Here is a 17,252-nt window from a genome sequence, read left to right on the forward strand (position 1 = left end):
CCCACACATTTTTTGTCTCTCATCAGTGTTCTCGTTACACCACCAGTCAAACCATCACCTTAAAACCCAGGACTGGAATAAAACACTAAACCTTCTGGATTACACATTTGATGTGCAGATGACACAGAGCATGAGTGTGCTTTAAGGTGGGTTGCTCACATACTTGGGCACTGGCTAATCTTTTATGAAATAAGATTGACAGCAAACTCTTAAGACCAAAACATGTGCACCGCATACATCAGACCAAACTCTAGAAACATTGCCATCCAAAAGAAATGTGGATAAAAAGCTGAGTTGCTTATTCAGCACCCACTGACAGTCAGCTTGCACAAAGAATGTCACTGCAGTAGTTCTTGTGTTGGACAGCAAAAGCCTTCTAGAGAAATCCCATCAGTTAAGAGAAAGACTGCATATGGTTATGTTTTTGAAAGTTGAAAGCTGATTATAATTTATAATACATTTATAGGGAAGCACAGTAAGCTAATTACATTTGGGAGAAGACACATTTTAGAGGCTATAAAGACTCAACCAGTAACAGGAAATTCTAACTCCCAATTATGCCTCTCAATGTTCTTTACAGAATAAAACATTTGCTTGTGATTTCAGACGCCGTTTGTATTCAACAATATAAAAGTTGTTTGCAATTTCAATGGTTGTTCTCTTCCCTGCTCAGCAAATACTCATGTTAATAAGTGCTTCTACAACGTGTAAGAATACTGCAGCCATAGGGTTGGGTCTCCTATGAGTCTTTCCCCAGTCAAGAAACTCTGCTCATACTCAGGAGTTGAAGGGTTATGATCCAAATACCTACTGACAAAGGCCTGACCCTCAAAACAACTGTACATCAAGACGAAGTATGACATAATAAGGAAAAAATTATAAAGGTGTATCTTTTAAAAATTGCTGGCAGGTGTACAAAGACATGCACAACAGGAATATTCTCATAAAAGTGGCATGAATCATTTAAACCAGCAGCACTACTAAAACAGGTCATTTTCCAATACACCACTGTTTGTCAAAACATGACCATCACCAGCACATTGCACACACATCAGGACGGGATCACATCTCTGACATGGAACAATGCTCAAATTCCCTGACAATCACTTCAGAGATATCTGTCACTGCCAGTAGAGGAGAGCAAGGTTACACACCTACACAGATCATACTTAACCTGCAGAAGAAACAACAAAAAAGCAGCTATGAAGAGAAAGAATCCACAGTTGCCAAGTAAGAATCGGAAACACCGCTTTTGCTAAAATCAAACAGAAAAAAACCCCAAACCTGCAAACCACAGTATCAAAACTACGACTTAAATCCCAGGAGGAAGTATAGCTGGGGGATCTGTAGGGCTGTGCAGTGCTGCAGGAGTATGTTCAGCCAGAGAGGGAAATAGCTGAACCACTACACACTACCAGCATCCTCTGCTGGCTGAGCCACTCAGCAGTGCCAGCCCCAAATTTCCAAGGAATGGCAAGTCAAAGGCTCATGGTGAAGTGCAGAAGGCAGCTCCAAGAGATGCTGCAACTTAAAGCAAACACAGCACTTCTTTTCACACCTGGCTTCTCAGTATTGCCTCAGAAGACAGCAGGAATGGTGTGAATGATCAGCTCTGTGACTCAAGACAGAGCAAATAAAACACTTGTACTTCACAGATGACGTTTCAAACCTCTTTTCTACCCTTTGCTTTTCAAGTCAAAGGCAGAAAACCTTTAAAGACCCTTCAGTCAAGGGCCTCTGATTTCCCCAGTTACTGTGTTCAGCTTCGTGATAAGGAAAGTTTCCAACTAAAATGTTACACTTTCACCACCTGTCACATCCAAGAACAGAAACAAGACCATTTTCATACTCATCAGTGAGTTAGGTAAAAAAGTAACCTAAACTGGAGGTGTGTGAGGAGACCTACTATCCCAGGGACTTAGCCAGGCAGGGATGGCAAGAACTTCGATGACTGGAGACACTACATGAGCTTTTCAGAGCCAGTTCTCGTGTCCAATACTGCAATGAAAGGCCAATCATAACCCCCGAATTACACAGGAGTAAAAAGACAGGCAAATAAGTACTGAATAAACCTTTACCTCTGCTCGTTGCGTGCGGGGCAAAACAGACGACTTTTCAATGGCGTAAACATCCACCAGGTAGAGTCGTGCTCCTTGCTCCCTGTCCAGAATGGCAGCAGTCTGGATGACCCCAGTGTGGCGCCCGATGGTGAAGAGGCGTCCAAGGCTCTTGTCATCGCACCGAACGGACACAATGTAATATTCCACCTGCGCCTCAGAGCCCCGCGGGCTCGCTGCTTCCAGGGATATCACGTTTGTCCCAATGGGCTCGCCCTCTTTCAGGATGGTGATGTATTTGGGCTGAGTGAAAACAGGCCCGTCAACCCCTTGCAGAATTATAGTCATCTCAGTGGTGGATTTTCTCCTTTCGGGGCCGAGGTCAGTGGCAGAAACTATGAGATTGTAGATGAGCTGAGAAGGCACCAATGCTGAGGCTACTCTTAAATCTCCGCTGTAGCGATCCACAATGAAGGTTTCAGTATCTCCATTGACTATCTCATATTCCACCTCCCCATTGGCACCCTCGTCAGGATCCGCAGCAACAATTGTGGTTAGGATTGAACCGATCACAACCGAGGGGTCAGCTGCGAGGGCGTTTTGTGATATGAACACAGGGACATTGTCATTTTGATCTGTCACCAGAATGGTCACGTTCTTGAGAGCAAATCGCCTGGACTCCACAGGAACAGCCTGATCAGTGGCTTTGACTGTTAACTCAAAGAGACTGGCAAACTCCCGATCGATTTCAGCATTGGTAAATATCGTCCCTCTCACTTCATCTATACGGAAGTGATTCCCCCTTGGCATCTGCTGGATGATTGCATACGTTAGCTGCCCGTTAATATCCGCATCAGGATCGTGAGCAGTCACAGAAATTACAGAGCTACCCACAGGAACGTTCTCAACAATTGATTTAAAGATGTCTCCCGGAGGAAAGTGAGGAGGGTTATCATTGAAATCCCTAACGTGTATTACCACTGACATCGTAGAGGACTGCGGGGGCCTTCCTTGGTCTTTTGCTGTTATGTTTAGCTTATACAGAGATTGTGTCTCAAAGTCCAGTTTCTTGGCAAGAAAAATACTCCCAGTGTTGGGACTGATGCTAAAGGTCCCGTGATTGTTTGTCCCTGTAATGCTATAGTGGAGGTCAGCATTATCACCTGAATCAGAATCAGTGGCAGTGACAGATGACACCAGTTCACCAACCCTCATATTTTCCAAGACATCCACTAACAAGGTTGATTTAGGGAAGGAAGGGCTGTTGTCATTTTCATCCAATACATCAATGCTCAACATGCAAGTTGAGCTTAGGGAAATGGCTCCAGAGTCTACTGCTTGGATGACAAGGGAATACGATGCAGTAGCCTCATGATCTAGTTTGCCTACTAAGGTCACTTGGCCTGTGCTGCTATCTATTGCAAACTGATTTTCTTCATTTCCCTTAATTACAGAGTAGTGAATCAACCCATTAACCCCTTCATCAACATCTGAGGCAGAAACTCGCAGCACCTGTGTCAGATTTGCTGCCAATTCTGATATAGTAGCTTGATAAAGATCTTTCAAAAATTTGGGGGCATTATCATTGATGTCTTTCATGTAGATCTGCACAGTTGCCTGATCCTTTAGGGGCTTCGGCAACCCCTGATCTGTTGCTATTACTGTGAGACTAAATACTGCAGCTCCCCTCTGTCTCATAAGAGCTTCTCTGTCAAACTGATGAGTGCTTCTGATTTCCCCAGTTACTGTGTTCAGCTCAAAATCTGGCTGCATATGCTCAAATGAATACCTGACCTCACCATTTGGCCCGAAGTCTTTATCTACAGCATTTATTTTACCCACATACGACCCGCCTCTCTGCTCCTCTTCAAAATAAAACACATAGTTGGTACTGTTGAACAGGGGCCTGTTATCATTTACATCCTCCAGAATCACAGTAACGTTCACAGTAGCATTGAGTGGTTCTACTGCTCTATCAGAGGCAACAACCAATAAAACGTATCTTTCCTGAAGTTCACGGTCCAGTTCACTTTTTATATACAGCTGACCATCTGGGAATATGCCAAAGGCATCCCCAGCATTTCCTTCAATTATACTGTAAGCTATTTCACCGTTCACTCCCGAGTCTTTGTCAGAAGCCTGTACCTTAAAGAATCTGGAATTTACAGGCTCTGACTCCAAAATAGTAGTTTCATAGGAAAGCTGGTCAAAAACAGGCGGGTTATCATTTACATCATGGACAGAGACAGTCAGGATAAAGTTGGAAGACAGCTGAGGCACCCCCATATCTGAGGCCAGGATTTCAACCTGGTAAGACCCAGCATTTATGTCAAGTGGCCCCGTTAAGCTTATAGCACCAGTTTTTTCATTGATTGAGAACAAGCCCTTTGGGTTTTGCTTAAGGCTGTAAAGGACCATGCCATTAACACCTTCATCAGGATCAAGAGCTTTGGCCTGGAATATGGTATGCCCAGCTTTCCAGTTCTCAACAACATTTACACTTTCCACCACGTGAATGAAGTGTGGGGAATTGTCATTTAAATCTTTGACAGTTATATTGACCATGGCATCTCCCGTTATCGCCCCACCTCTAGCAACCACCTTCAGCTGGTAGAACGCCTGCTCCTCCCTGTCAATAATACTGGCTGTGGTGATCTGCCCCGTCACCCTGTTGATGGCAAACACGCCCCTCTGGTCACCTGTCGTAATGAGGTAACTGATATTGGTGTTGAGGTCCATGGTGGAAGCAAAAACAGTACCCACGTGGTAACCCAGGGCAACATTTTCAAAGACAACAAAACTGTACATGCCCTGGCTGAAAACAGGGGGGTTGTCCTGGGTGTCCAAGACAGTGATGGTGACAATGGCTTGGTTCTGTGACTGAAGATTCCCACCATCAGTGGCCACAATCTGCAACTGGTAAGCAGTTTTCTCCTCCCTGTCGAGGGCTATTTTTGTTGTGATGACCCCTGTCTGGCCATGGACCTGAAACCTGGAGGTATCTCCAGCTGAGATGCTGTACTTGACTGTCCCATTGGGTCCCAGATCGGGGTCCGCGGCAGACACGGTGGTCACATAGGTTCCAGCTGGCTCATTCTCTTGGATATGGGCAAAATACTGAACGGGGTAAAACACAGGGCTATTGTCATTCACATCCAGGATGGTCACATTAACTCGGGCTATCGAAGAAAGGGGAGGAGAGCCCAAATCAGTAGCCAAGACCTGCAGGGAGAAGTGAGACTGCTCCTCCCGGTCCAGCTGCGAGATGGTGCTGAGCTTGCCCAAAACCGGGTCCAAGCGAAACATCTGGCGAGGGGTCACAGAGGAGGGGCCAACTGCTGCCAGGGCTGGCTCAGCTTCCTGCAGGGAGAAGCGGACGGTCCCATTGTCCCCCAGGTCCCCATCGGTGGCACTTAGGACAAGCAGCTCAGTTCCTGATGGGGAGTTTTCAGCCAGGGACACCTGGTAGCCCTCAGGTTGACCGAAGCGAGGCTTGTTGTCATTGACATCCAGGATGGTCACAACCAGCTGTGCGTAGGAGAATTTGGGCTGCACCCCCTGGTCACGGGCACTGACGTTGAGCACCACCTGAGAAGCAGTCTCCCTGTCCAGCCTGCTGGAGCTAGATGTCCCCACAGCATGCCCAGCAGTGCCACCCTCAGGGCCGGCTGTGGTGACCAGCCCGCTGTGCTCGCTGATGCGGAACCAGCCCAGCTCGTTGCCCGAGACAATGCTGTACTTGAGGTTGGCGTTGAGGCCCGAGTCACGGTCTGTGGCACTGAGGCCCCGCACGTAACTGCCCAGGGGCACGTCCTCACTGATGTTCACCCTGTACACCGACTGCCCGAAGACAGGCGGGTGGTCATTGATGTCATTCACAAAGATCACCAGGCTGGCCACCGAGGAGCGGCTCACGGGAGCTGCCACCGCTCCATCAGGGGAAAAGACAGAAGTGGGGGAGCCTGGAGGTGGTGGTGGGGCCCCGTAGTTATCCGCCACTGCCACGGTAAGGTTATAGGCCGGGATGCGTTCCCGGTCCAGCGCGGCCGCTACCTTGATAAGGCTGAGGTTGGGTACCTTACTGCTGTGCACCTCAAAGTGCCGCTGCTCGTTTCCCGCCAGGATCGACACGGAGATGTTCCCGTTGGCCGCGGGAGAGTCGGCATCGCTCACCGTCAGCAGGGCCACCACTGTGCCAGGGGCCGCGTTCTCATCCACAGAGGCAAACCGGGAGGTGGCCGGGAAGTAGCGGAACTTCACCCGGGGCTCGTTGTCATTGACATCGAGCAGGCGAATGAGGGCCTCGGCCCGGCCGCTCAGCGCCGGTACCCCTCGGTCCATGGCCTGGACGGTCAGCGAGTACTGCTGCCGCATCTCGTAGTCCAAGCGCTCACGGATGCGGATCACCCCACTCTCAGGGTCCACCTCAAAGGGGAGGCTGCCAGCCCCGTCCCCAGCGCCGCTGCCATCACCTCCCTCCAGGCGGTAGCGGATGTCAGCATTGGTGCCCTCATCAGCATCAGCTGCTGTGACCTGGAGAACGCTGGCCCCGACAGGCGCATCCTCAGGCACTCGTGCCTGGTAAAGTGTCTGGCTGAAGATGGGTGGGTTATCATTGATGTCCTGGACAGTGACGTTGACCTGAAGGTACCCTCGCCGACGGGGCTCGCCCTTGTCCTCCACCTGCACCAACAGCTGGTAGGCGGGGGTGGCCTCCCGGTCCAGCCCTCCACGGGAAACCAGGTGCAAGAAAGCTCCCTCACCGCTGGGGTTGAGGGTGATGTTGAGGCGGAAGCGGCCCTCCTCGTTGCCGGCCACAATCCGATAGGAGCCGTGGTCCACACCATTGGTGCCACTGTCGGAGTCGGTGGCAGTGTCCAGGATAAGCTGGCGCCCGCTGCCCGTGTCCTCCTTGAAAGTCACCACGATGGAGGGGTCGGGGAAGACGGGCGCGTTGTCGTTGAGGTCGAGCACCAGGACGCGCACCTCGCTGGGGTAGGTGGGCTGGCTGGAGAGCACCACCAGGTCCACCACGTCGCTGGCCAGGCTCTCGCGGTCGATGGTGGCGCGGGTGTGCAGGGCGCCCGAGGTGGCGTTGATGGCGAACAGCTCGTGGTGCTCGCTCAGGCGGTAGGTGAAGCCGGGCCGGGTGGCGATGGTGCCCACCCAGGTGCCGGGCGGCTGCTCCTCCAGCACCCGGAACACCTGGCGCGGCTCCGCGGCGGCGGCGGCGCTCCCCAGCGGCGGCAGCAGCGGCAGCAGCAGCGACAGCAGCAGCGGCGGCCCGCGGGCGGCGGGGGGGCGGCCCATGGCGGCCCGGGGGCGCAGCGCCCCGAGGGGGCGGCCAGGCGCCGCCGCTTGCCCCGCTCCCGCTGCCCTGCCCGCCGCCTCTCTCGGCACCCTCGGACGCTGCGCTCCGGACGCGGACGGGAGCGGACCCGGCGGCGCGCCGCGCTCACGGGACGCTCCGGCTCTGCCTCTGCCGCCGCCGCCGCTCCTCCCGCCGCCGCTCCGGGGCTGGGGGGCGGCCGGGGGCGCCGCGCCGCATCGCCGCTCAGCAGCCGCCGCCGCTACCGCCGGGGGCCCCGCGGCCCGCCGCTCCCGCGCGGTGCCCGCCGCCCCGCCGGCATGCCCGGGCGCTCGGCGGCCGAGCCGGTCCGTGATCCGCGGCCGCCCGGACCCAACTTTGCCCGGCGCTCATGGATCCCGGCCCTCTTGACGCCCGGGCCGGCTCCCCCCACGGGCGCCCATTGGCCGCCGCGCCGCCCCGCCCCGCCCCCGGCCCGCCCCCCGCACCTGAGGGGCCGCCCCGGCGGGACCGGGACGAGCGGGCAGGGAGGGGAGCCCGGCCGTGCCGGGAGCGGGGCGCGGGTCCCCGGGACGGTCCCGCCTGGAGCGGGGAGCGAGCCGGGAGCTCGGCGGGCCGGGCACAGCGGGTCGGGCTGTCCCGCACACCGGGGGTGGTGCCGCCGCTTACTTTGGAGGCAGTTGTGGAGGGAACTTGCGGGACCCGTTATCCCGGGAAGATGCGGCGCTGGCCGCGCCTCCCGCGGGCTGGCAGCGCCCTCTGCTGCCCGGCCGCGCCTGTCACCGCCCGGCGCGGCTCTCGGCAGCGGGGGAGCATCCCCGGCATGCCGGAGCATCCCACGGGAACCGTATCCTCGGTCCAGCGAGCGACTGCCACGCCCGACCGAAAGCCCCCACCGTCCTCCATCCCAAAAAGCCTGTAAAACAGCGAGGAAGCTCCTTTTCCCTGCGGTGCTGCTGGAAGCAAAAGTTTTCGTTTTGTAGGCGTTGACCGTTAAATACAAGCGGGGTCGAGAACACAAATCTACAGATAGCAATTAAAGTGACAAGGTAAATGCAGCATAACCACCTGATGGATCAGCAAATTACAGAGTTTATTTATCCCTGTGAGGGAGTTAATGAACATGGTAGTGTATTTTCCGGCATGGAAAAGTTGGAAAAGTGAGAAAAGAAGTGAAAGAAAGGGAGGAGAGTGTAGAAGGATAAGGTGTCGAATGCAGAATACTAGTACCCTGGATATGATGAAAAAAGGGAGATCAAATAAGCACTAGCACCAGTCTTGACTGGAAGCAGTAAGGAGGAAGAGGTGGTTCCTGTTCCGTATTGTCATCTAGCACAAAGAGATACCTCGGGCCAGTAACTCCTGCAAATCCTCTAGGGGTGGAGCCTTACGCCCGCGACCAGCCCCGACCCTGGGGACACTGCAGCCAGCTGTGAGGGACGGGGAGGTTGAAAGCCTGGTGCCCAGCCCTTCTCCCTGCATGTCAGTGCTGTTGTCGCAGGGAATCTTTCCTCTGGCACACAGCTGTCCTCAGCCTGTATTTAGTTTTTCGCTTTTCGGCGTCTGCTACCGACCGGGAGAAGGACTTTTGTGCCTCGAAGTGCTCTGCTTTTCCTAGCTGCACTAGTTCAGTAGGAGATAAGTTATCCACAATCTATCCTTGGTGTAAACACCTCCTTCTCTCTTGCGAGGAGCTGGGCAATAAATCCACGGGACAACTGAGAATGGATCGCCCGTGGCGTCGCCTGCCTGGATCCACAGCGCTGCCGCGGTCTGCACCAGTTCTTTGATATTTAACTCCACCTACAGGCGCGCATCGACCCTTGCCTGCAGCCAGCAAAAGTGTTCTCGAAAGGTGCTTTCTTCACTTGTATTACAAAAATGCTCGCAGTTTAGTTGATCCAGCAAAAGCCAACAGTGATATTCACAAAGAAATAAGATTATATAGGCTGGAGGGGGAAGGATTACCCACATAAGTTAACATCAGCCTTCACTAGAATAGATCTTCAAGCATTCACCACATCTTAATCACTGGAGTTTTTTCCTCACTACATGGGATTTTTCACGTCTGCCAGGTAAATTTGACCTCCAAGTCAAAAACACAGCACTGAGAAATATTCTGACACCCCCTGAAAGAGACTTTGGTTCTTTCCCTAATGAATGGGTCAGAATAAATCACTAGCCGACTATTTTATGTGTGGAACAGGCATAATCTTTTCCTGACATTGTTCAAGCTTTTCTGTGCCCACAGTTTGTGCTTTTCTCTGGGCTCTTCTCTCAAATGTCAAAATAAGAAATGCTGCTACAAAAGCATGAAAATTCAAATATATGAAAGCAAAACACCAACCTTTTAAATACTGTACATCAGAGGTAAGCAAAATGGCTAAAATTCTGTGGAAAAAAAGAATATCCAGAAAGGAGGAGAATATCTAGACAATGGGACTTAAAGCACCATTTTTTTGCTGCTCTAGAAATCCGTAAGTAATATCTGTCAGTATTAGCTACCAGAATTATGATGTGTGCCCCTTCCATTATGCTAACAGAAAATTATACATTGAAAAATTTTGCAACTCACATGAGAATGAATCAAACAAAATCTATTTGCCAGTTTACAGGCCATGTAATTTAATATTTGCAATTATATCAATAATTTGATATGATAAATGCAAATATCTCTGAGTTTCTTCAAAAACATAGTTTGCTTAAGCCTTTTGCACCTGTAGATGTAAAGATGTTTTTCTAGATATGAGTCATTCCCAAAAGAAAAAAGAACACCCTTTGAATTTCTGAAGTGCTTCAATATATCAAAATTCCATTTCGTAGGATTCAGCAAGTGCTTTTCTAAATCCAAACATTTATAAAAAGTTATACAAAACTTTACAGACAATTTTCAGTTACCAAAACAATTACAGGCAATTTCTTAAAAATAACTTTCTCATTGCAGCTGTATTATATTTTTACTGTGAGCTATTTCAAATATAGCCAAACTTAGAAGGTTTTTTAAAAACAATTGTACTTTTTAAAAAGCTATTTCAATGGCTAAGAAAAAGCCCATTGAAATTGTAGCAGCTTTGGTAGGTATTAAGCAATGCCTTTATTATAAGGTCTGCTCATGTCAGTGGAATTACTCTGGTGGTTCATCAGCATAAGTGGTTTGAGTTTTGACCCCTTTCAGATTAACACATTTAGACAGAGTTAAGAGTGTGCTAAGAAGCACTCCACCACTCATAACTTGCAGGAATGGAAATAAAGTGAAGAAAAGGTCATTTTTGCACTTTTGTCTTGCCTCCAGCTCTGTTGATAACACCTCCCAACACTTCATCAGGCTTTCACCTCCAGATATGGAAGAAGCAATCTAATCCCAACACTGTCCAGCTCACACTCCACTGCAAAGTCTTAATAACGACCTCAGTGTCCACTGTCAGCAGATCAACACATCTGGCTGTCACGTTTAATGTGCTTCCAATACTGTTTTGCCTGAAGTGGGCCATGATGCTGCTGAAATGTTGTGCTGGGAGGCAGAGACAGTACAGAAGAGGAGGGCTGATGAATGAAATGAAAAGTTATAGGGAAGAAAAAAAATTTTAATCATTTTTTTTTCCTTGGGTAAGTCAAATGAAAATTGAATGCATACCTATTATCTCACACAGCCCTCAGAGGTCCCAGGGTTGCAACTGGATATCACAACAGGGAGAGAATTTTATTCTGCAGCCAGAACAGGAACTGGTTATGAATTCAGCAGACCTGGCAGGTAGGTTTCTGTGTTTTGTATTTGATGAGCTGAAGGTAGGGGCACAAAAGCTCTGTTTGATGCACTGTACTCCACAGTGATGCAAGACTTGGCACCGGGCATTCTCATTATTCCTTGAAGGCAGCTGGAATCCTGCCCACACTTGCATCATTACAGTTTAATCGACGATCTTAAAGGTCTATTCCAACCTGAATGATTCTATGATCATCTACAGACCCCATCTTCATTGAAGTCTTCATTGATGTCAGACATTTCTTTCTTAAGAGGGTGCAACATCTGTTCAATGAATGAGTAAATCTATTTTTCTTTGGTCCTCTTATTGAGCTTTTTCTCCATTGGCTCCTTTTACTAACTGCATTTGAATTGTTAACACCACTTCGTATTTCAGTTAGGGACAGATAGAGTGGAAAACACCTTTGCTCCACCACTTGCTCCTTTGATGCTCCAGGAATAAAATATTACTATAGCATTTTTCTCAGGATGCAGTTTAGCAGTCATTGAGGCAGAATAATGTTGATTTAAATCATTAGGTATTGAACCCTACCTTTTCCTTATTACATAGATAATACACCGTGAGTCCTGCTGTTGTTGTTGAGGACTGAACATGCCATAACATTCAAGTTTTACTTGCTCTGACATGAAACAATTCAGACTGGGCTACTCATAATGTGTCACTGAGAATCACATCCTCCCAGACAGGGACAGCAGCATCTGACTTTTAGTGCCTGATTCAACTCCCAGTTGCCTTCCCAGTCACACTAATGAGAGCTGAATTGGCCTTTTGGTATTTATCACTTAATAGACTCGTTCTGCTTGGAAAAAGAAAATTAAAATGTTTTTCCAGCCATGTTTTATAGCCTAGAAATATACTGGTCTGAACTCGGTAGTTTGATTTTTCAACACCTGCTCTGCAACAGCATGTTTTCTTTTTCCTTTAAGAGTTAGAGCACCCCACAGTGCTCTTAACTGCATATTGTGGCTGTGGCCTTTTTTTTTTTTTTTTAATTAAGGTTTGGGGTTTTTTTAATAGCTCATGGCCTGGCTGCTGGTGAAACCCTACTGAAGGCAGCAGCTGCCACATTTTTAAAGATTTTGAAAAATATCCTCTACCATTCAAGTGTTAAATTCAGCATTATTCCACTGAAAGTCAGATACCCATCAAATAAACACATGAATCCCATCACTCCTGAAGAGAAAAAGAAAGTAAAAATCCAATAAAAAATCCCTACCACATAAAAAGTGGAAATCCTGCAATTCAAAGCCAAAACTACTGATCTCTGGTACTTAAGGATAACTTAAATGAACAGAAGAAAGAAAGGGGATCTCAAAGCAATTGTTTGAGTTTATTTTTGATTCACTTTTCTTTAAAGTGCTCTGATTTCCTTGTCACAAGATGCAAAAGCCTAAAATGCAACAAAGCGCTTGTATGATTCTCTTTTCTAGTGTCGCAGTAAAACTTCCACAGATCAAGTTGGGAGTGTGTAAAATAACTGGGAAATACTGTAATATGTGGAATGCATACATATTGTTATGTCTTGGAAAGCTGCAAATTGAAAGAGTAAATTTAAAAGAAAAAGCTTTAATAGCATTTTGTCCATAATAGGCTACTTAGTAATAAATAAAAAGAAAAAATAAAAAAAGCAGTGCTTGCAGCTGTTTTAGACTGACAAACTTATTAAGACAATTTTGGTACTGAAACTGTAATTTCCTGGGAACCCACAAGATGGTAGAGTTCAGCTGAGGAGAGAAACTATGCTGAATCTTTTGCCTGGACCATGAACACGTAGTTACTAACTAGTTAAATGTGCTAATTTTGCTATGTCCCAGAAACTCAAACAATTTCGACCTTTTTCTTTTTTTTTTAATAATCTGTTTAAACATTTGGAGAGCTTTACTTTTCTGGCTTGGTTTTTGTTTTCCATTTGAAGGGAAGCACCTCATTTACTCCCTCAAGCATCTGTATTCCATGCTCTTGATGGAATTTAGTTATGGGATGTAGTTATTGACAGGGAGACACTGGGAAAAAAGACTATTTGTCTAGAATCCAGTAAGTCCGTAACACAGTGCAACTTTACACAGTCACTGTGAAGCTGCTGGACATTCACTCTGTCTTCATTAAACAAAGCAACCTAAAATCTCTAAAACCTAAATTTCTAAAAGTCTCTAAATCAGAAGTACCACCTACTAACCAGTAAAACAGCTCAGCAGATCCACAAATCTGGAAGTTAAATCTGTTCACTGGAGCCCAACAGCTTTGCTGGTAGTTTCCCTGATGATAAGTGGGGCTTTACTGACTCTTGTCATGGTGCCATTTGCTCATGGAAGAGAAATAAAGTACCTATGACATCTCAAATGCAGTTTTTGAAGAAGTGAGGCCATGAAGGTACAAATCACTTGGAGCTCAGAATAATAAAATGTTGGTATGAAATTGGTTACAATGGCAACTTACTTCAGCATGGATATGATTAGAGGATAAAGCAGGAAAACCTAAGGAAGAGCATATTTAGAAGGAATTTAAGTAAGAGACAGTATCTGCATAACATTCAGAAATGTGTACTCTCTATAGGGGAAAAAAACCCAACAACCTCCCTCAAGTTTTTTAAAAAATATTAGGAAAAACTATGAAGCATTCAAGGGCAAACAGCACATAGGCTCTGTACTGAGTAGTGTGAGATGTAAGTAGGCCTTATACTACATAACCTTAAAGTAAATTATTACATTTCATGCTTGATAAAAAAATTAAAATCTCAGACTTAAATCAGGCTCAGAATAACACAGAACAAGTCTATTATGTTTTTCCTTTTAGTAGCATATGGTGATTTATTAGGAAGACTTTTCAATACACCAAGGTGCACCTAGGAGCCTTTAGGCTGTACAGAATGCGAAATATATCATGTTTTATGTTAATTAAACGTTTAGTCTTTCACTGATTGAGGAACTATGGTAGAACTTTATTTTTACAAAAATTGCCAGTAATATTAACATTCTAACACATTATGAAGGGACCCAAAGGGTAAGTCGTAGCCACTTTATATCACTACTTAGTGTCATCCTGAAAAGTACTTTCATTGCTCTAAGGTGAAATATAGCACACTAAGTGCTGAATGGGAATTGGCAGTGAAAGCTGGGACTCACATCAGGTGACAATAAATGAGGAATGATTACTTGTGGCTGGAGAAGCAGCTGTAATGCCCCGTGGCTCCCCGTGATTTCAACTACCCGTAGAAAGGACAGTAATGGGGACCTGGGAGGGGGTACCTGGTGATGCCTTGGCAGTGCCTTGGCTCTTTAGTCTCCCTGCAGGGCTGCAAACATCTCTCTCAGGGAAGTGCAGGATTTTAGGAGCACTGCTTTGCCCTTTGCAACTGCACCATTGCAGCAGGATGGGGATAACTGAGCAGTTTGCAGCCCTGAAACAATAATGGGCTTTCTGAGGAAGAGCCACACAACACCCTTTGCACTCATGTTCTCAAGGTTAACTCCATGAAAAAGGAAAGAAATGTTCCCTTAAAAAAAGGAGTGGCTAAATCCTGAGCAAAGGGTGATTGAGAACCACTTTCTCCTGCAAATCCTGCCCTGGTTGCAGCAGAAGCCTTAAAAGGTACTAAATGCCAACAGTCCCTCTTGGGAATAAGCATCTGAGAAGAAATAAGTAAACTCTGGTTAGCAGAATATTTATTCAAAATGTTCATCATGGAGGTGATCAGAGGGCTGGAGCACCCTGGGTCAGATACAGCAAGAGTCAAACCCTCCCTTAAACAGAGAGCAAAGTCCCTCCAAAGCTCTTTGATGTCCCAGGTTTCAGGTTGTTAGAAACTTTAATAATAAACCTTGTGGTATGCATAATTTCACATAGATATTTGTGTGTGTGTGTCTGTCCATCTGGGAATGAAATAGCAATAGGAACAGAGAACCAGAAAAGGGAGAATGAGCGCAGCAAGTATTTCTTTTACACCTCTTCAACATTTGGAATGGTCTTTGAGTGGGAATTACTAAAACTTCTGCCATGATTTTCCTTAGGGAATGCCTCATTTACAGACTGCAGTGTGCACTCTGCATCATTTCAGAATATAATCCTAGAATATGCTGAGTTGGAAGGGACCCACCAGGGTCAGTAAATGCTGTCTTGAAGTTTTTGCTGCAGTGTACAATCATTTATATTAGCAAGGGTGGTGGAGTTTATTTATTTGTATGCAAGCTGCATTTGAGGCTAAGCTGCTTCACCTTCTTGAGGAGTCACTAGCCATATGGAAAAGCCACTGTCCATTCCATTTGACTGATTCCTCTGTTTTATAGCTGACTGCTTCCATTTAATTTAGAGGTAATGAGGATGTACCGCCCTCCCTCCTCACTTAAAATTTTTCTGTCAGTGTTTCTGGTTTTGTGACCCTAATGAAAAGCTGAAAGCTGTTCACTAGTCACCATTCCAGGGCAAGGCAGGAAAGAGGCACAACAAGTTTCAGCCTCTTCATGAAAACAAACATAACCAATATAACTATACAAACGAACATAACTAATTCCTTCGCACACAACGCACTGAGGATCCCAGAGCAGGGAGGGCACCTGCTTGGCCATGGGGAGGCACTGCAGGTTTCTGCAACTGACTCTTTCTTCTTTGGCAGGAGTGTTCTTTCATCTTGTGAGCGTTTATTAGACGAACACTCGTAATTACCTGTTCTATAGATCCTGATATGAAGTTGATCCAGTGTGCAACCTTAACTAAACAATTATTTGCTTTTAAAATGCTTGTCTTTATAATCCAAGCCATATTTCAAAACCAGTATTTAAAGACACACTAAATATTGGGAAGGCTCGTATTTTCACACTGAAATAAACATTTCCATGGCTCCAGTTCTGGTGTCTCTTGAAACCATCGCAGTTTATATCACAGTGTTATTGTGCACCAGGCTGGTCTGGAGGTATATGCAGCATAATCATGCTTTCAGAAAGGCAGGTTTATCTGTGTGTTTATGACCAAACCTTTCTTCCAATCTGGACTTCTGTTCTGCTGGGGGTGCCCCTGCCAGCCCAGCTCAGGCTTGCAGACAACGAGGTTGGTATCCCCAGTGAGGTTGGTACCCCAGGTGACAGTGCAGGCGATATGGGGGACATATACAAACATATTAATTGCCTTATCGTCTACCTACAATTTTGCTTTATAATTTCCCTGCCAGAGCACTGACCTTAAAATGGGAGGCAAAGCCTGGAAAAGATGCAAAAGACCTGTGAAGGCTGAGAAGCTTTTGGTTTAGCACAGCTTTCTTGCCCTTGCCAAGGAGGAGACTGGTGTGCTGCACACCTGGTGGCCTTGCTGCAGCATGACCCGGGCCTTGACCAGGGAATAGACAAGATTCTGCTCCAGGCTTGTGAGCCATGGAAATGTGGGTGATGGGGAGAGGGATGGAAGTCTGATGGGGCAGAGAACCAGGAGCAGAGCCATAGTAATGAGATAATTCCCTTCCTTGCCCTGGAGTTTCTCAGCATTGAACTCTTCCTGCTGCAGGTCATGTTTCCTTAAAATTCACAAAAACTAACTTGACTTCTCTTAATGTCTGTCGTTTTCCATATTTCCATTTCCATATTGGGAGTGTGCAGCAGTAATTGTGCTTGGTTGGTGTTAGAGGGAGCTGCAGTGTTTATATTTAGGGTATCCCAGGGTAGATGGCTTTAGCAAGTCACTGCTCAGGGTGCAGGAGGCAAACTGTTCTTGCATGCAGTCTGTGCCCACGGAGCTTCTCGGGCTGCTACAAACCTCGACTTATACGTAGAGAGTTGTACTGGCTTTGACAGCTTGGAAATGATGTAAAACTCATCTCCTCATATTGTGCCATTAATACAGGGCTTTTTTGTTGCTTTTTTTTAAAGTATATGCCAAGGGGTTAAATCTTGGCAGGTCAGATTTTCTCTGTGGTAGGAGGTGTCACACGCCAACATCTCGAATTGAAGATGGTACGTATTTCCCACAGCACAGTTTTCCGTAGCGTTGCCTCTACACATCGCGGTGATCCAAAGCAGTGCCAAACTCCTCGAGTGAAAAGCACCCACCTGTTCTTTGGCACTCCCTCCTGCAGCACAAGGCAGGGCATAGGCCAGCAGGATGGATGCAGGGAAGGAGAACCACAGCTAACCTGTCTGT

The 17,252-nt window shown here is 47.2% G+C and overlaps 1 protein-coding gene across 1 annotated transcript in view; it reads right to left on the reverse strand.

Moving 5' to 3' along the window:
• Positions 1-7,367, reverse strand: part of FAT4 (FAT atypical cadherin 4) — a 123,919-nt gene extending 116,552 nt beyond the window's left edge. The window contains exon 1 of the mRNA XM_048304300.1: positions 2,079-7,367. Coding sequence (XP_048160257.1) covers positions 2,079-7,367 — 5,289 coding nt within the window. The remainder of the gene's footprint in view (positions 1-2,078) is intronic.
• Between the last annotated feature and the right edge of the window lie 9,885 nt (positions 7,368-17,252).

The sequence above is a fragment of the Corvus hawaiiensis genome, chromosome 5, assembly GCF_020740725.1.
Source record: "Corvus hawaiiensis isolate bCorHaw1 chromosome 5, bCorHaw1.pri.cur, whole genome shotgun sequence".
Taxonomy (NCBI): Eukaryota; Metazoa; Chordata; class Aves; order Passeriformes; family Corvidae; genus Corvus; species Corvus hawaiiensis.